The following is a 15,671-nucleotide window of genomic DNA, read 5'->3' as shown; positions in this document are numbered from 1 at the left end:
GGATATCAAAGAATGCCAGTAATTTTTATACCAAATGTGAAATACAGACCAATATTCAGTGTTCTTCAGCCATGCTCAGAATCGTGTAAGCTTTTTTGTAAGCCTCTCGGCATGTTCAGATTGGAGCATCACGTAAACTGTGGAAAATCAATCAGTCAGTCAATTGGGACTCTACAGGGATTTTCCGGTTTCTTCTCCGCCAGGCAGCTTAACTCACTAAAACTAAATTTTGGTAAGGACTTAATGATGGGACAGAAATTCATGCAGTTTTAGAATACAAGAAGGTTGAACTGAAAGGAAAACCATGAAAGTTGACTGGTTAATGTTGGCCCAGTGATCCTTTCTCAGCTCAACACCTCACAGGATTACGCGTGGGGAAAATAGGACGAAGAAGGAATATTAGGTATGTTCAACATGTTGAGATACTTATGAAGTAATAAAGGCAGGGCAAAAATCAAATATGTAATAATTTTTCTTATGAGAGCGTAAGGTCTGGTAACCCAGTTTTCTCCATGTGGCCTTGTTCTGGGTAAAATATGTGTAGGTCCTACCTCAGTCCTACACTGTTGAATTGATAATCAGGAGTCATGACGTTCAATTCGGAAAGAACATATATTTTAAATTGCCTTAAAAGATAGCACGATACTAAACATGTTAAGGTTAAATGCATTAATTAATGCATTAAATGCATTAAAGGAGTTTTCTTAAATTTACAAATAAATGGTTATAGGGTACTCTTATTTAGCAAGTTTGTTCCAGTTCCGTTTCTTTCCACAACCTCCCTTCTGTAAGCCTGCTACTTTAACGTTTGCGTTGTTCCCTTCTCTTCTTTTTAGTTGGATAGACTTCGCTGCTGTCTGTTTTCTTTCCTGTTACTCTTCCAACCCCATAATGCGGCCGAAAAAAAATAGGGGGTGGGATTGCTTTTGTTCTGAGCATAAGCGCCAAGAGCAGCACTTTAATTTTAATTAATTTTATATTTTTATTTACTTTTTTTGGAATGCATGTATGGTATACGGAATGCTATTTTATTTAAATCGTTAGTCATCTGCAATTACGTAAAAAAAACCCGTCCGTACTTTTCTCATCCATATACTTCTGTTTAGGGTTTCCACATTGAGAAAACTCCAGATTTGTTATTACTGGCATCAGATAGCAAGTTTTTTCTAGAACCTTCTGCAATATATATATATATATATATATATATATATATATATATATATATATATATATATAGAGAGAGAGAGAGAGAGAGAGAGAGAGAGAGAGAGAGAGAGAGAGAGAGAGAGAGAGAGCATGGTCACTATAGAACATTGCTATAATATATATATATATATATATATATATATATATATATATATATATATATATATATATATATTAGTTTTCAAAAATTTAGTGATGATGAACTTTTTTCATATTAATTGCTTGAGTATCATGTGCATTGTTTTCCATGCTATACCATTCATTGATCATTCATTAAATGTCTGGTTTGGCTTGTGTCTTCAATAAACAGAAATACTTCAAATAATGCATATCTTTAAAGGGTGAAAATTCTTTTTCAAATTCACCATAAACAAATAAAAGAAATCCTTCCTACTGAGGTTTGCATACGCTCCTTATTATGCTCTCTAGAAACGGTTTGTAATTGGGGAAAAATTGCTAAGCAACTATTCACCACCAGTTTTCCACTTTTAGTATCCTCCTTTAAAGAGGTATTATATTTTACAATGATGAGGTTGATGTCTGTGACATTATCCTTACTGTCTTGGAAATCATTGGTGGAACAGGCTATAATTAGGTAAGTACTTGTCTCTTTTCGCTGCTGGTGGCACAAGCTGGGTACTCTGGATCCTGCTTGGCCAGCAGACTAATTAGCATTTGACAGACAGTGCTCACCCTCTGGGTGTCCCCACCCACCCCTTGAGAAGTGGACACTTTCCCTTTTATGATCTTGAGATGGGGGAGGGGCATGCACTGTTCTTCTCAACCAAGAGGTACATTTGGCTCTTGACAGTTGGGCTGTCCAGACCATTCGTAGCTGGGTCTAAAATAAAAATGACATCTAATTCCGTCTTGATTAAATTTTAAATAAAAAGTAAATCATAGTAATCTCTAGTCATGAACCCAATACTTCCCCCTTTTCTGACCTATTAACACAGACTATTTGGTGACATCTTTTGATAGTCTGGGGCTGTGCCTAAAAATTTTGTGGGGTTGGGGGCTGCATTTGACGGTGGCTCCTCTACCTTAGCAGCTGTTTAAAAAGAAAGAGGGGAAGGGGAAGGACAATGTGTCAATAGGTCGCACGTAGTAGCTGTAGCAATAAAACAGCAGTTAATAATAATACTTTGCTATCTGTTTTGCCCATATTGTTCTTACAAAGAAACAGTGTGTTTGTTCTAGTATTCTTACTGCGCCTTAGCTAGTAGGAGCTCGCCCATGAAGCTCTTTTCAAATAGCAGAACACAAATTGGGGTTTCTGATTAATCCTTCTCCTTTACTGTCCCACCTATCCATTTTCCCCTTTCCTCCTTTCTTACTTTAGCTGTAATCCTCCACCAGGGACGTTTACTGGGGCTGAGGGGTAAGTGCTGATCCCAAACCTCCCCTGTATCCTCAGGCTTCTCTAATAGCCCGTTGAAGGCTGTTCCCACGTCTCTAAAATTCACCCCTCCCCTTTGTTCCTAAGCTGTATTTCCACCTGCAGTTACCTGCATTGCAGTATTTTATGTTTGCTGAATGACCACCAATCCTACTCAACAGTTTAGTGGCCTCGTATTTTGTTGCAGCTGAATTTTTCATGCTGGCTTCTTGGTTTTTCTTCCAGCCTCATTTGTGACACCATAACCTTGTAGCTGTCATTAATCCACACCATTTTTCTTTTGTTGCATATCACATTTCTTTCCTTCTTCTAGCACTCTTCAAAATGGAGATAGTTCTGTCTGTCTAGCATGAAAATAGGGGGGAAATTGTTAAGTTAAAAAAAAAATTGGCAGTGGAACATAGCACTTGAAAAATGAATTCCTTAAACTATCCAACAGCACCTTTTTAATCATTTCCTCATTCCCTATGATTGTACTGTTGGCTTTAGGAGGTCCAAGATTCGTTAACTTCCAAGGAAGGCTTCTTTTTAAAAGTTCTGTAACACGACAGGCTATGTTTATTCGCAGAAAGATATTAGAGTAAATGTATTTAAACTAAAGGTACCACGCTGCACTCTGATATTTGCTACAACAAATCAGCATGGTTACCCTAAGAATTCCTCTTCTAAAATATAAAAATAACTTGGTTTAATATTTTGAATATTTCTGCATTACACTTAGTTGCTCAGCCTTGTTCATTCTGAACATAGACTTTTGAAATAACAAAGTGTGTGGTTGTGCTCGACTAGCAAGCTACTCCATTTTTTTTCCTTCAGGTACTTCCAATAACTAAGCATGTTGTCTTTTATTTCTTTCTAGCTTTGCCTTGAATTAGCATTTTGTTGCCCTTTCTGTTTTATTTACCTGAGTTTGCTTTAGCTTCTAGATTGGATATATCACAAGGTTCCTTAATTTATTTTTTTACAACTTGCCGTTTCACTGGAAAATGTTTTATTTCTTTCCTTGTAGCCAACAAAGCAGCAGCAAGCTCTGGCAACCGTCCTGGCAATGTAATACGCGTGTACGGAGATGAAAACAGTGACAAAGTGACCCCTGGAACCTTCATACCTTACTGCTCAATGGCACATGCACAGCTTTGTTTCCATGGGCATCGTGACGCTGTTAAGTTTTTTGTGGCGGTACCTGGTAAGCTTTCTAAGCTTTCTGTGTAATTGTATCTTTCAGCCTTTCATTTCATGAGGTTTCTTCTGGAATCCGTCATAGAGTTCTTTTACCAACGAATGAAGGCAAACATACATGTCCCAAGATAGGATCCAATCTGGGTCAAGTCACTGGGACCAGAGGTTTTGTTTTTCAAGCTTTTGGAGTTGTGCTGGAGCCCATCAGTGTACCTCTTTCACTTAAGACTTCAACAGCCACAGTTGGAATACTGCATCCAGTTTTGGTCACCACGATGTAAAAAAGATTTTGAGACTCTAGAAAGAGTACAGAGAAGAGCAACAAAGATGATTAGGGAAGTGGAGGCTGAAACATATAGGGAACGGCTGCTGGAATTGGATATGTGTAGTTTAATGAAGAGAAGGGCGAGGGGTGACATGATAGCAGTGTTCCAATATCTCAGGGGCTGCCGCAAAGAAGAGGGAGCCAAGCTATTCTCCAAAGCACCTGAAAGCAGGACAAGAAGCAACAGATGGAAACTAGTCAAGGAGAGAAGCAGCCTAGAACTAAGGAGAAACTTCCTGACAGTTAGAACAACTAACCAGTGGAACAACCTGCCTCCAGAAGTGGTGAATGCTCCAACACTGGAAGTTTTTAAGAAGAGATTGGACAGCCATTTGTCTGAAATGGTATAGGTTTCCTGCCTGAGTAGGGGGTTGGACTAGATGACCTCCAAGGTCCCTTCCAAAATCATCATCATCATCATCATCATCATCATCATCTTTTGCTGTCCATCCATTGAGGAGAAATTGTTGTACATTGCTGCTTTCACTTGCAAAGGTTTCAGAAGAGGAATTTCTTTATAGAGCCACCAGTTTTCTATCCTTCCTTTCTTTTTATTTTTTTATTTTTGCTTTATTGATTTTTTAAAACATAAATCACATAATAGTTGGTTAACAGTGTGTTTGCTAGGTTTACATTTATAAAGAGAAATCATTAACAAATGGTTTCTATAATTCATAATCCACATATTCAAACAAATGTTTCTATTTTCAATATTCTCTCTGGTAGGTCTCATCATCTATATTCTTAATTTTCACTTTAATATTTTTCCTTTGACCCATATCTTTCTTGATCAATATGTTTTGCTAAATCCGAAAGTTTTTCCATATATATATATATATTTCCAACCAATTATACAATTTATTCCAGATTTCATAATAATCTGTTTCATTCTTATCCTTGAGTTCTAACGTCAACCTATCCATTTCAGCACAGGATAAAATCTTATTTATTACCTCTTCTTCTGAGGGTGTCTCCTTATCTTTCCATCTCTGTGCAAAGACTAATCTTCCTGCTCTTAGCATGTGTAATAATAGGTATAGGGATCCTTTATTGTATTTGTCCTTGGTAATACCCAGCAGAAAGAGTTCTGGCTTTAACGCAATATTTTGCATTAGTATCTCTTCTAGCCACTGTTTTATCAAATACCAAAATTTTTATGCTTTTGAGCATTCCCACCACATATGATTTTTGATGTTGCTTCAGATAAGATGTTGAAACCAGCAGTGGTTGCATACTGAAAAAGCTTCAGCAAACTGCTTGTTCTAGGTAAGAGACACAGGTGGGATAAGAGTTTGGGACAGCATCTGTGCAGTTAGGGGAAAGTCACACAGTATTCAGATATAAACAAGTTGTCTTGTGTGTTTTGGGGAAGTCTTTTTCTACAGTATTTTCAAAACACTTATGGAGGGAAAGCACTTGAAAGTGTAGACCCCCCACCCATACTCCTACATAAGGAGAAGAATATCCTTTCCTCCCACAGTTGTCATGACAGATGACATCTTGCCTCAAACTTTAGTAGAATAATAAAGAAAACTCATTGTGATATCAGAAAAAAAGAATGAATTTGCACTTACCTGTCTTGAAGACACTGCACCTATTCAGTTATAAGCATAATGTCATAAGTGGTATCATCAATGATGAAAACCAACAAGATGAGGGGCCATGAAGGGGGCCACTGAAGTAAGAACAATAGTGGCAGGATAGGAAATTGACACAAAGTTATAAAAGATGTCAAAGACTTTAAATATGAATTAAACTTTTACCTGATGCTTAGGCTGTGCTTGTGCATCATCCTGGTCGGGGATTAACCAAGGTTTATCAAATTAATAACAATTTTCTGGGTTAACTAGGTACGTTGTATTGTCAATTAACCATCTGGATTCACACCACGCACTAAGGTGGTATTATGTGAACCAGTCTTGGGGTATGAAAATTCTGTAAGATTGGAAAGTACGGTATGTGGTCATTATGAGACAGAATATTTAACATAGAAACTTTGAATCATTGGAAATACCAGCAAGGAGAGGGTTACTAGAATGTAGGCAACAAGTTTTTAAAATGTTGACAAGATTTTCAGCCTATGTTTTATTCATTTACAGAAGGCCATTGATTCAATACAAAGGAAGTTTTTTGCTACTACTGCACGATTTGGACTATCATACTGCCATTCAAAAGGCCATTGATGCTTCTGTGAACCTATCCTATTATGGTTACTGCATGTGTTAGGATAACCTTAAGATACTTGCTCTTCCATTTTGCTGAATCTCTTCTTTTTCACGCCAGTGTCACGGTTTTAATGTGTGTACAACAAACGTTCCTAGAGTTGGGCTAGTGTAATAAGAAATACATTAAATTATAAAAAAAACATAAATCACAAGCAGTGCTGTGGCAACCTGAAAGCTGGCATTCATGGCATAACTTCAATTTTATTAAATCTAATTCAGATAGCTTATATTACTCTGCCAGAGATACCATGCCTATCTTAGCAGGATGAGAGCCAGTACAAGGATGATAGCCTGCTTTACTGTCCTTCTGTTCTTTAGTGCCTGATGGCTCATAGTACAGTCTTAAAAGGCCATACAGTAAAACTTCCATAGTGCAGTTAGAAATTGTTAAGAATACCAATCAAACAGCCACATAAATTTATCCACTGTGAAACCTAACAGCATCATCTAATAGTCTCCAGAGGCTCTCTAACGTAATTTAAATTTTAGAAACTTGCAGAAGGTCAGCAATGTAGGGATCAGTTAAATCTCCAGAGGGAGACTGCTCCATAATGCAGGGCCTCCATGTGAGGAAGTGTAGCTGGGATTACTGTCTGTGGTTTGGAAAAGTAGCAGCAGCCAGATAGAAGCACTCCTCATTCCCACTTCCCCAAGGATCAGTGCAGCTTATGCTTTTCCCCAAAGGGCCCAAAACTTGAAATGTCTAGGGGTAGCCTCATCCCACCCAAGCCCTTAGTTTACAAATGCAAAGGCTAAGAGAGAGAGAGAGTGTATGGGTGTGTAGGAGAAAAAGACATAAGAAGACAAGCAAGCAGATGGGGAAGTGGGAGGTGACATTTGGAGATTGACAACTATTACAGGCAGTCAGCTACCAGGACACAAGCTGTGATGAGCAGTATATGTTCAGATCTGCTGCATTATGGTGTGTCCAGTCCTTGGTAAGCAAAAAAGCCTCACATGTCAACTAAGAAGCAATGTCTGATAGTTCAACCTGTTTGCCTTGTAAAAGTGTAAAGCCAGTAGCAGCTTCTCTTGGGATATATGGATTGAGTGGGTTAAATTTGGTTGGAAAATATTTTTTCAGTCAGGCCTCAAAACCATTTAGAATTTGCCTTCCTATTTGCAGTGCGGGAACAAGGGGATAGATGGGGAACTCATCAAATTTGCAGATGACACCAAGCTGGCAAGAATAGCCAACACTCCAGAAGACAGGCTTAAGATACAGGAGGATCTGGATAGACTTGAACACTGAGCGCTATCTAACAAAATAAGGATCTACACTTAGGCAAGAAAAACCAAATGCACAGGTATAGTATAGGTGGTACCTTGCTCAATAGTAGCAACTGTGAGAGGGATCTTGGAGTCCTAGTGGACAAACACTTAAATATGAGCCAGCAGTGTGCTGCAGCTGCCTAAAAAGCCAACACAGTGCTAGGCTGCATTGAGGGATAGAATCAAGATCACATGAAGTACTAATACCACTTTACAATGCCTTGGTAAGGCCACACTTGGAATACTGCATCCAGTTTTGGTCACCACGATGTAAAAAAGATGTTGAGACTCTAGAAAGAGTACAGAGAAGAGCAACAAAGATGATTGGGGAACTGGAGGCTAAAACATATAAGGAACAGCTGCTGGAATTGGGTATGTATAGTTTAATGAAGAGAAGGGCGAGGGGTGACATGATAGCAGTGTTCCAATATCTCAGGGGCTGCCACAAAGAAGAGGGAGTCAAGCTATACTCCAAAGCGCCTGAAGGCAGGACAAGAAGCAACGGATGGAAACTAGTCAAGGAGAGAAGCAACCTGGAACTAAGGAGAAACTTCCTGACTGTTAGAAAAATTAACCAGTGGAACAACCTGCCTCCAGAAGCTGCGAATGCTCCAACACTGGAAGTTTTTAAGAAGAGATTGGACAGCCATTTGTCTGAAATGGTATAGAGTTTCCTGCCTGAGCAGGGGGTTGCACTAGATGACCTCTAAGGTCCCTTCCAACTTTATTATTACTTTGAGCTTTGCAATATATGAAGGTTATGAGAGCCAATTTCCGCAAAAAAGTTACAGCTTTTGTCTGATACCTCATTTCTGCCCCTCTCTGTGCATTCAGGTGTGTTCTGAAGTATTCTCCAACCTTCAAGCACAAATTTGAGGGCACTCAGCAGCGGGAATTAAATCTAATTCCTAGGACAGGGCATTTTGCATGTTGATGGAAAGAGTGGAGTACAGCTCTCATAGTTAATGTGCACTCTGTTGTCACTGTTCTTAAAATAGATCATCTATTCCTCCAAAATGGCGTTAAATTTTCTTTCCAGCTACAAAAGCCAAGTAGCTTTGGAAAGTGAAACGGAGAAAAGTCATTTTCCCTTTTCTGCTTTTTATATTGTGAGCAGGTTTTTTTGGGGGGGGGGGGGAAAGTACATTAAGGCTCTCTTTCGCAAAGAACCATTTAATTAGTTTGGCATTGGTAATTTGCTCTACAAAAAAGTAACGTCAATACTTTGTCCACATTTAGGTCAGATGATTTGTCCCCAAGTGGGTGGAAGCTCAGAATTATCTGGTGAAAGAACTACCGTCTCTACACAGGAACCCAATAGCCAGACTCCTTTAAAATCAGTACTGGTGATAAGTGGAGGAGAAGGGTATATTGACTTCAGGATGGGTAAGAACTTCAACTTTCCAAATGTTTTTTTTTTATTATTACCTAAAATATTACCACATTCTGATAATCTAATCCAATAATTACATAAAATATCCAAATATTTTTCATTATTAATGGGTGGATGCCTTAGTACACAGGTCTGCAACCTGCGGCTCCGGAGCCACATGTGGCTCTTTCAGCTGTCTCCTGTGGCTCCCAGTCCTCTGCCATGTGCAGTCCCCCAAAAAAAGTGGGACTAAAAAAGTTCAACCAATCAATTCAAATATGCAGGGTAGGAGCATATCTCGCCTTGGCTCCACTCTTCAGTCAAACCCTGTTCTGCGCATGCGCGCATGTATGCACATGCGCACACATTTTTTTGCGGCTCCCAGTTTTTCCTTTTGTGAGGGAACCAGTTCCGAGTGGCTCTTTCACTGTTTCAGGTTGCTGACCCCTGCCTTAGTACATACCCATTAAAACAATGCTCAGTAAGGTAGCATTTGAATTAGCTGTAAGGGTGTCTTACTTTGAGGGTTTTTTTAAAACGCCAACTCTTTTCGTATTGACAGAAAATTAAATATGTATCTTGGACCTTGTAGGTAGACCAGATTTTCCAAAAAAATGTTTGCTTTTTAGAAGAGAAAAATTTGTTACTGTCAGGCTAATAATATCACCGAAAGGAGGGAAATATAATTACTCCCCATAGTTTGACTGTCTTTCAAATTGTAACTAGTTTTTTAGTGTCATAAAACTCAGGTGGCCATTGAAAACTGATCTAGCCCCAGTAGTATAGATACACCTTCCTTTATACAAAATCCTATTACATAATTCTATTTTTTGCCAGAGGGTGATAGTAATGAAAACTGGATATTGAGTGTGTCAGTAATATGAAAAGTCTATATTGTCTACAACCTATGATCACAATTGAGATCAGAAGCTCTGTCATTTAGTAAAGGGACTGTTAAGTGAGGTTCCCATATGACTACCTCACTGCAATTTTGGCTGTTGGTTGTAGTTGTTAAGCAAATGCGAGGGTCATTAGGTGGATGGAGTTAAAGGGTTCCCTTCTTTGTGTGGAAGGGAACTTAACGGGCTGGAGAAACAAGGAAGGATCAAGAAGCTCCTTGCTATGGCTCTTCAGCCCAGCACAGGAGTTCCTCTCCCCTCCTATATGGAGTGGAGGAGAAATCCTTTGGCACGCAGCAGCTTGCAACTTTCCTGTTGACTTTCTGGGGAAGTTGGAAAAGAAGATTTCAAATGGCAATCACATGATCACAAGGCACTTAGCAACTATTTGTAACTGTGAACAGATTGCCAAGCACTCCGATCTTGAACACAAGACTTGGAGAAACGATTTATGACAGCTGGAAGTGCTTTATCGTTTGCAAAGCATTCTTTTTGAGCGGTCATAATTTTGAACAGTCATTTAACAATCAGTGGTAAGTGGAATATTACCCATACTTTCTCATTGCCTTTCCATAGTTCTATTTAATGCCAAGATGAGAACCTGGGGACCTCCAGATACTAGTCAGCTTCAGTTCCCAGGAGTTCAGTCAGGTTGACCAATGGTGAGGAAAGCTGAGATTGTAGCAGCAACACATGGACCATGGGTTTCCACTCCTACATTGTGACAAAAATATTCCCAGTTATTCAAGTCTGTAGTTATTTGGAAGTTGGACCTTTCCTCTTCCTATTTTATAAATGCATTGTATTTCTTCAGAATGGTTGTATGGATTACTGCCAAGAAACCTCCTGGCAAGTATCCATTTTAATTAAAGGGAAACTTCTGATGTTATTTCGCAACTGACCTTGTTTCTCTTTGTTAGCTATATTATTGTACGAAAGGAAAAGGCCAGGAAGCAATTACTTCTAGCCCTCAATTCAGTATCTTTTGATAATTTTGCATTTACAGTGGTTTCTGGAATGGTGGATAGTTATCTTCCCTTCATCTCAAACTGATAATAAAGGGTAACAACTTTGGGGTGTGGGTGGGTAGGTGGCCACATATTATTAACTGAAATATTCTTGCTTTTAGGTGATGAAGTTGGTGAATCCGAACTCCTTGGAGAAGCATTACCAATTGAGCCTTCCGTTGCCAAAGCTGAGAGGAGCCACCTGATAGTGTGGCAGGTTATGTGTGGCAGTGAATAAGCTCCAATAGAAAATGGCTTGAGACTGCAAAAGCTTTTGCATGTCTTCAGTTTCGTTTCATTTCTGTGGAACCCATTTCACTGCATACAATTTGAACATTTTTTTGTCATTTGACTTTATATCGTAAACCTCTCAAACCTTAAAACAGGAACCAGCTCGTGCTGTTTTACTGCATCAGTGTTACAAAGCGAGAATAAATTGGTCTTCCCAAGCAGATAAATGCCATATTTTGTCTCCTAAATGCACCTTATAGGCCCCACTGCAATCTGTAACACAACTCTTTTTCCCCCTACTTTCCACAATGCTTTACGTTTATATTTTGAGCCGTTTTGAATTCATTTGCATAAGAGTCTAAGAAAATTAATATTCTGGGTAGTATTCTTCAAAAGAAACAGACATATGTAATATACAGGATTCACTGAACACATCAAATTTGATGGCTAAAGTAAGTTGGAAGACTTTGCTTTTTCATTTCTGAATCCTGCCAATTTTGTGAACCTTTGTTTGTATTGGGATCCTTGAGCTAAAAATTTACCAGACATTTGGTTCTTTTTTTATTTAGTTCTAATAGCACTAAAAATCAGTACAGCTATCCTGAATAAATGAAAAATGTGGTATTTTATGGGGAGAGTAGTCTTCCCAACTTCCTTATTTAACATAGCTTGGAAACATCCAGTTTAATCTCAAAAGGGCATTAGATCAAAGCATCTTCCTTAAATGCTCCTTGAGCAGAAGAAGGTGGGCTACGTTTGTGTGCTCCTATTCATTGGATCTTTGGGATTCCAGCTCTTGTCATGGGATATAGAAGGGCTCTAAGTGTTGAGCAATCTAGCAGTGACGATGAATGAGAAATAACCTCAATTAAGTTTAAATTGTATTATGTTTCAATCCACGTTATCAGTCTACAGATACCATTCAAAAAGAAAGGTCTATAGTACAGTATGTTCCTTGATGGATTTATAAAGTGGTGTATTCATTAATTTTAATGTATGAACACCAGTGTATCAAATTTGAGTGGCCAATCTGAGAAATTGGAAAAATACTATCATGCAGTTTATTCTATCTTTTCACATTGAAAGTTTTGGACTCAGTATACTCATTTGCTATCCAATTGATGGTAAAGCTAAATTAAATGCTATTTTTTAATCACTCAGAGGATAAACTGCTTCTCAATGTTTTCCTTGTTATAAAATAGGAGTGGAAATACTAACATTAAGCTTGTGTCCACTAAGAGACTCTAGCTCTTCCATTTAGATGGGAGTTGCTATTATTTACATTACAGAATGGAAGAATTTCAAATTTTGAAATGCCAACATTTAAAACCAGGAATTGTCATGAAAAACTGCCTAAACCTTTTTATGCAATAGGAGCAGTTTGTCATCTTTCAAGGAAACATGTATTTAAATCACACAAACACACACACACACACACACACACACACCTTTTTAAAATCACATTAAACTGAGATCTATTGTGTAAATATTTATTTAGGCAGGTTTTTAATAAAAGAAACTATAATCTTATCTGATGAAAACTTAATAATTTCCCCTTCAGATGTACTGATTATAGTTTTATATGTATAAATACTTTTTAAGCATCCTATTTTGTACACAATGAATGCATTCTGGTAGATATGTATTTTAACCACAAAATGTGTGGCTAAAAATAACTGAGAATGGTTGAATGTTTAATACCTTCCATATTTTGCTCATCAATATGCCCAATGTGATCTGATCGCAATAGACTTAAAATTTATTTCAACTGCTCAACTGGGTTTAAGAATTTTAATAAGAACACTGATGAAAAACTGTGAGAAGGATTAAGAGGATATGAGATTCCACCCACCCACCCACCCCCACCCCCAGAAATTGCTTTTGCTATACTCATATACATCCATACCAGACTCATGTTTGTGTTGCACTTTTCAAACTTTTCCATCCTAGGAAAGTTTAATAGTCAATTTGGGAAAGATGCTCAGGTGAGTTAGTGAAAGCTTCACCATATGTGCCTATATGGCACACACAAGCCTTACCAAAAGAAGATAGATTCTTAAGACTTTGTCCTATCCTCAGAGCAGTAGAAACCATTCATGTAATTCATAATTCTAGACATCCAAAAGACAGCCAGTTCCATTAACTTTGTTACCCTTTGCCTTTCAAGGCATCTTACTTTGAGGAGATCTTTTGGAAACATTATCCTGACTTTTCATGAGTGGTGGAATAGTTTTTGGAAAAAGGAATGAAATTCACATATATTGGTTTTCAATTTTGTCCAGCATTTTCATTTTAAAATCATTAGAACTGTTTCTCTGATTCCTTGCTCAGACAAAAAAAAAAAGCACCTCGGTGATAATGTTTAATGACTTTCCAGATGGTAAATTGCCACTCTGTCCTCATTCGGGCAGTGGTCATTCACAGCAGAAAAGACGGGAGTCCGCCAGAGAGATCAACACTTGTATTAGTGCAAGTGAGGGAAGAGCACCATTTTTCAGTCTCCTTTTTAAAATTTATTCCCTGTCCTAAAAAAAATTGTAGTTTTAAAAGTTGGATGTAGAAGAGAGATCAACACTTGTATTAGTGCAAGTGAGGGAAGAGCACCATTTTTCAGTCTCCTTTTTAAAATTTATTCCGTCCTAAAAAGAATTGTAGTTTTAAAAGATGGATGTAGAAGATCCCTTTCACTTAAACGTACACACTCCTTGTTCCAGTACACTCTAAACTGTAGATGATTAAAATTTGCTAAAGTTCAAGCACCCAATGATTGCCTAACAAATCTGTTTTGAGAGTGTCATATGTTCAATGTAATCATAGTTCTAAAATCAGAAGTAGGAATGAGTCTCTTGATAGTTAACAGCTTTGTTAATAGTTTGAGAGAGCATTTCAAGCACAAAAAATGCAGCACATGATTTGTTTGGGTAAATGTGTTTTGCATGGTAAAAGAGAATAAGTTTATGTATTTCTGCCATTTAGTTCATTTCTTGCAAGGTCTTCCTGCATTGGATCAGTTAGAGCTGGCAGAGTGTAGACACTTTATCATAGGCTGCCTTAGTAACTAAAATGTTTTATAATCTTCTAATATGCTAACTGTTCTAAAGAACATGGCGTCCTGAAAATAATGTTTAATTAAATATTTATTTCCATGTGAGTATTATGAAAGCTACCAAAGGACTGAAACTGACTTGGCACCCTTACAGTTGACCCTGTGCATAAAGGATTTTGTAAAAATCCCAAGTTTGTAAAAAAATGACAGAGTGAGAAACACACTTCTTTGTGGATGCTAACTTTATTTTCTTTAACAGGGTTATATGCCATATTGTAACAACCTTTGTTTTGCACTTCAAAACATGGAACACTAAATACTTCTCTCTAACAATGTCATTGCTGCACACTTCTCTTATCTTTTAAACATGTTTTAAGGCATTTTATGGTCATTAACTTTTTGAAAATGTTGTCTAGACACTTTATGCTGAATTTTACTTTCCTCTGTAACCTTGAGATGAATACTGCAGCATTAAACCTGCTGTCTGTTTAAACTTGAGGCTTCTTTTCTGTGAGCTGATAAGCTCATATAGCAGTGAAGTTATTTCAGTATTTATTATTGAATCCTTGGGGGTTCAGAATGTAACTTTGTACATGATATATATATAAATATGTATATGAAAAGCATTCTTGTTTGGTGTGTTTCTTATATCGTGGAGAGCAGCATTTATAATTATATGTAATTTATTCAGGTCGTGAAAAATAACTTTTTAAAATTAATTTATGTCATGTATGTGAAAGGACATAGATTCTCTGGGACTGGAGAAACGTCTTCACAACTCCAAATTTAACTCAACCAAATTTGAAGCAGTGAAATTATCCTAATTTTATTATTGGAAAAGGACAGAAATAAACATGTTTTCATGCTGGAAGGAATAGGGTGAGATGGGAAAAAAAATTCTAAAGTCATCTTTGAAGTTTCCAAAATTTTTCTTAGCAGATATTTTCCTTACATGAATTATATGTGTAAGTAAACATATAACCTGTTTGAAAGCCCATGACACCAACTCTATTCTTTTTTCCTCATAGGATATCTTTTAATTAACAAATGAACCAGTCACCTATGATTTATAATTATTTGTATTTTGTCTTTTTTCCAGGAAGCCTCTTTAAAACAAGCCAGCAAGGTATTAAGTTGAGATTGATTTGTCCAAAGCTTCCTTATAAATTTGATGACTCAAAGTTTGTGCAAGTGGATTTTCATTGCTTAGGTCAGAGATCCTTAAGTCACATAGGACTCCCAGTTTTCCTCCCTTGTCTGATCAGCTTTGCCAAAAGTTGCCGCCATTGTTTCTTGTCATTTTGGTGGCAAGGGGTGGGGACAATTTAATATGTCAAAACCCAGACTTGGTACTTATTTTTAAAGAAAAGCTTCCAATCTTTTCTTTAAAAATTAGCATGTTGTAGCACTCTCATGTACAGTGAGGGAAAAAATTATTTGATCCTCTGCTGATTTTGTACATTTGCCCAGTGACAAAGAAATGATCAGTCTATAATTGCAATGGTAGGTT

At 37.5% G+C, this 15,671-nt stretch overlaps 1 protein-coding gene across 2 annotated transcripts in view; it reads left to right on the top strand.

Annotated features, from left to right (window-relative positions):
• Window positions 1-14,787, top strand: part of SPAG9 (sperm associated antigen 9) — a 105,794-nt gene extending 91,007 nt beyond the window's left edge. Inside the window, exons 27-30 of one of the 2 annotated variants that reach the window (XM_083353921.1) lie at window positions 2,549-2,587; window positions 3,615-3,791; window positions 8,846-8,992; window positions 11,007-14,787. In XM_083353921.1, coding sequence (XP_083210047.1) covers window positions 2,549-2,587; window positions 3,615-3,791; window positions 8,846-8,992; window positions 11,007-11,122 — 479 coding nt within the window. In that variant the 3' untranslated portion in view covers window positions 11,123-14,787. The remainder of the gene's footprint in view (window positions 1-2,548; window positions 2,588-3,614; window positions 3,792-8,845; window positions 8,993-11,006) is intronic. The other variant, XM_083353922.1, reaches the window with a different exon arrangement.
• The last annotated feature ends 884 nt before the right edge of the window (window positions 14,788-15,671 follow it).

The sequence above is a fragment of the Vipera ursinii genome (assembly GCF_947247035.1).
Source record: "Vipera ursinii genome assembly, chromosome: 2".
NCBI lineage: Eukaryota > Metazoa > Chordata > Lepidosauria > Squamata > Viperidae > Vipera > Vipera ursinii.
The sequence above is the reverse complement of the archived record's forward strand: the minus strand, read 5'-3'. Positions and strand labels throughout refer to the sequence as shown.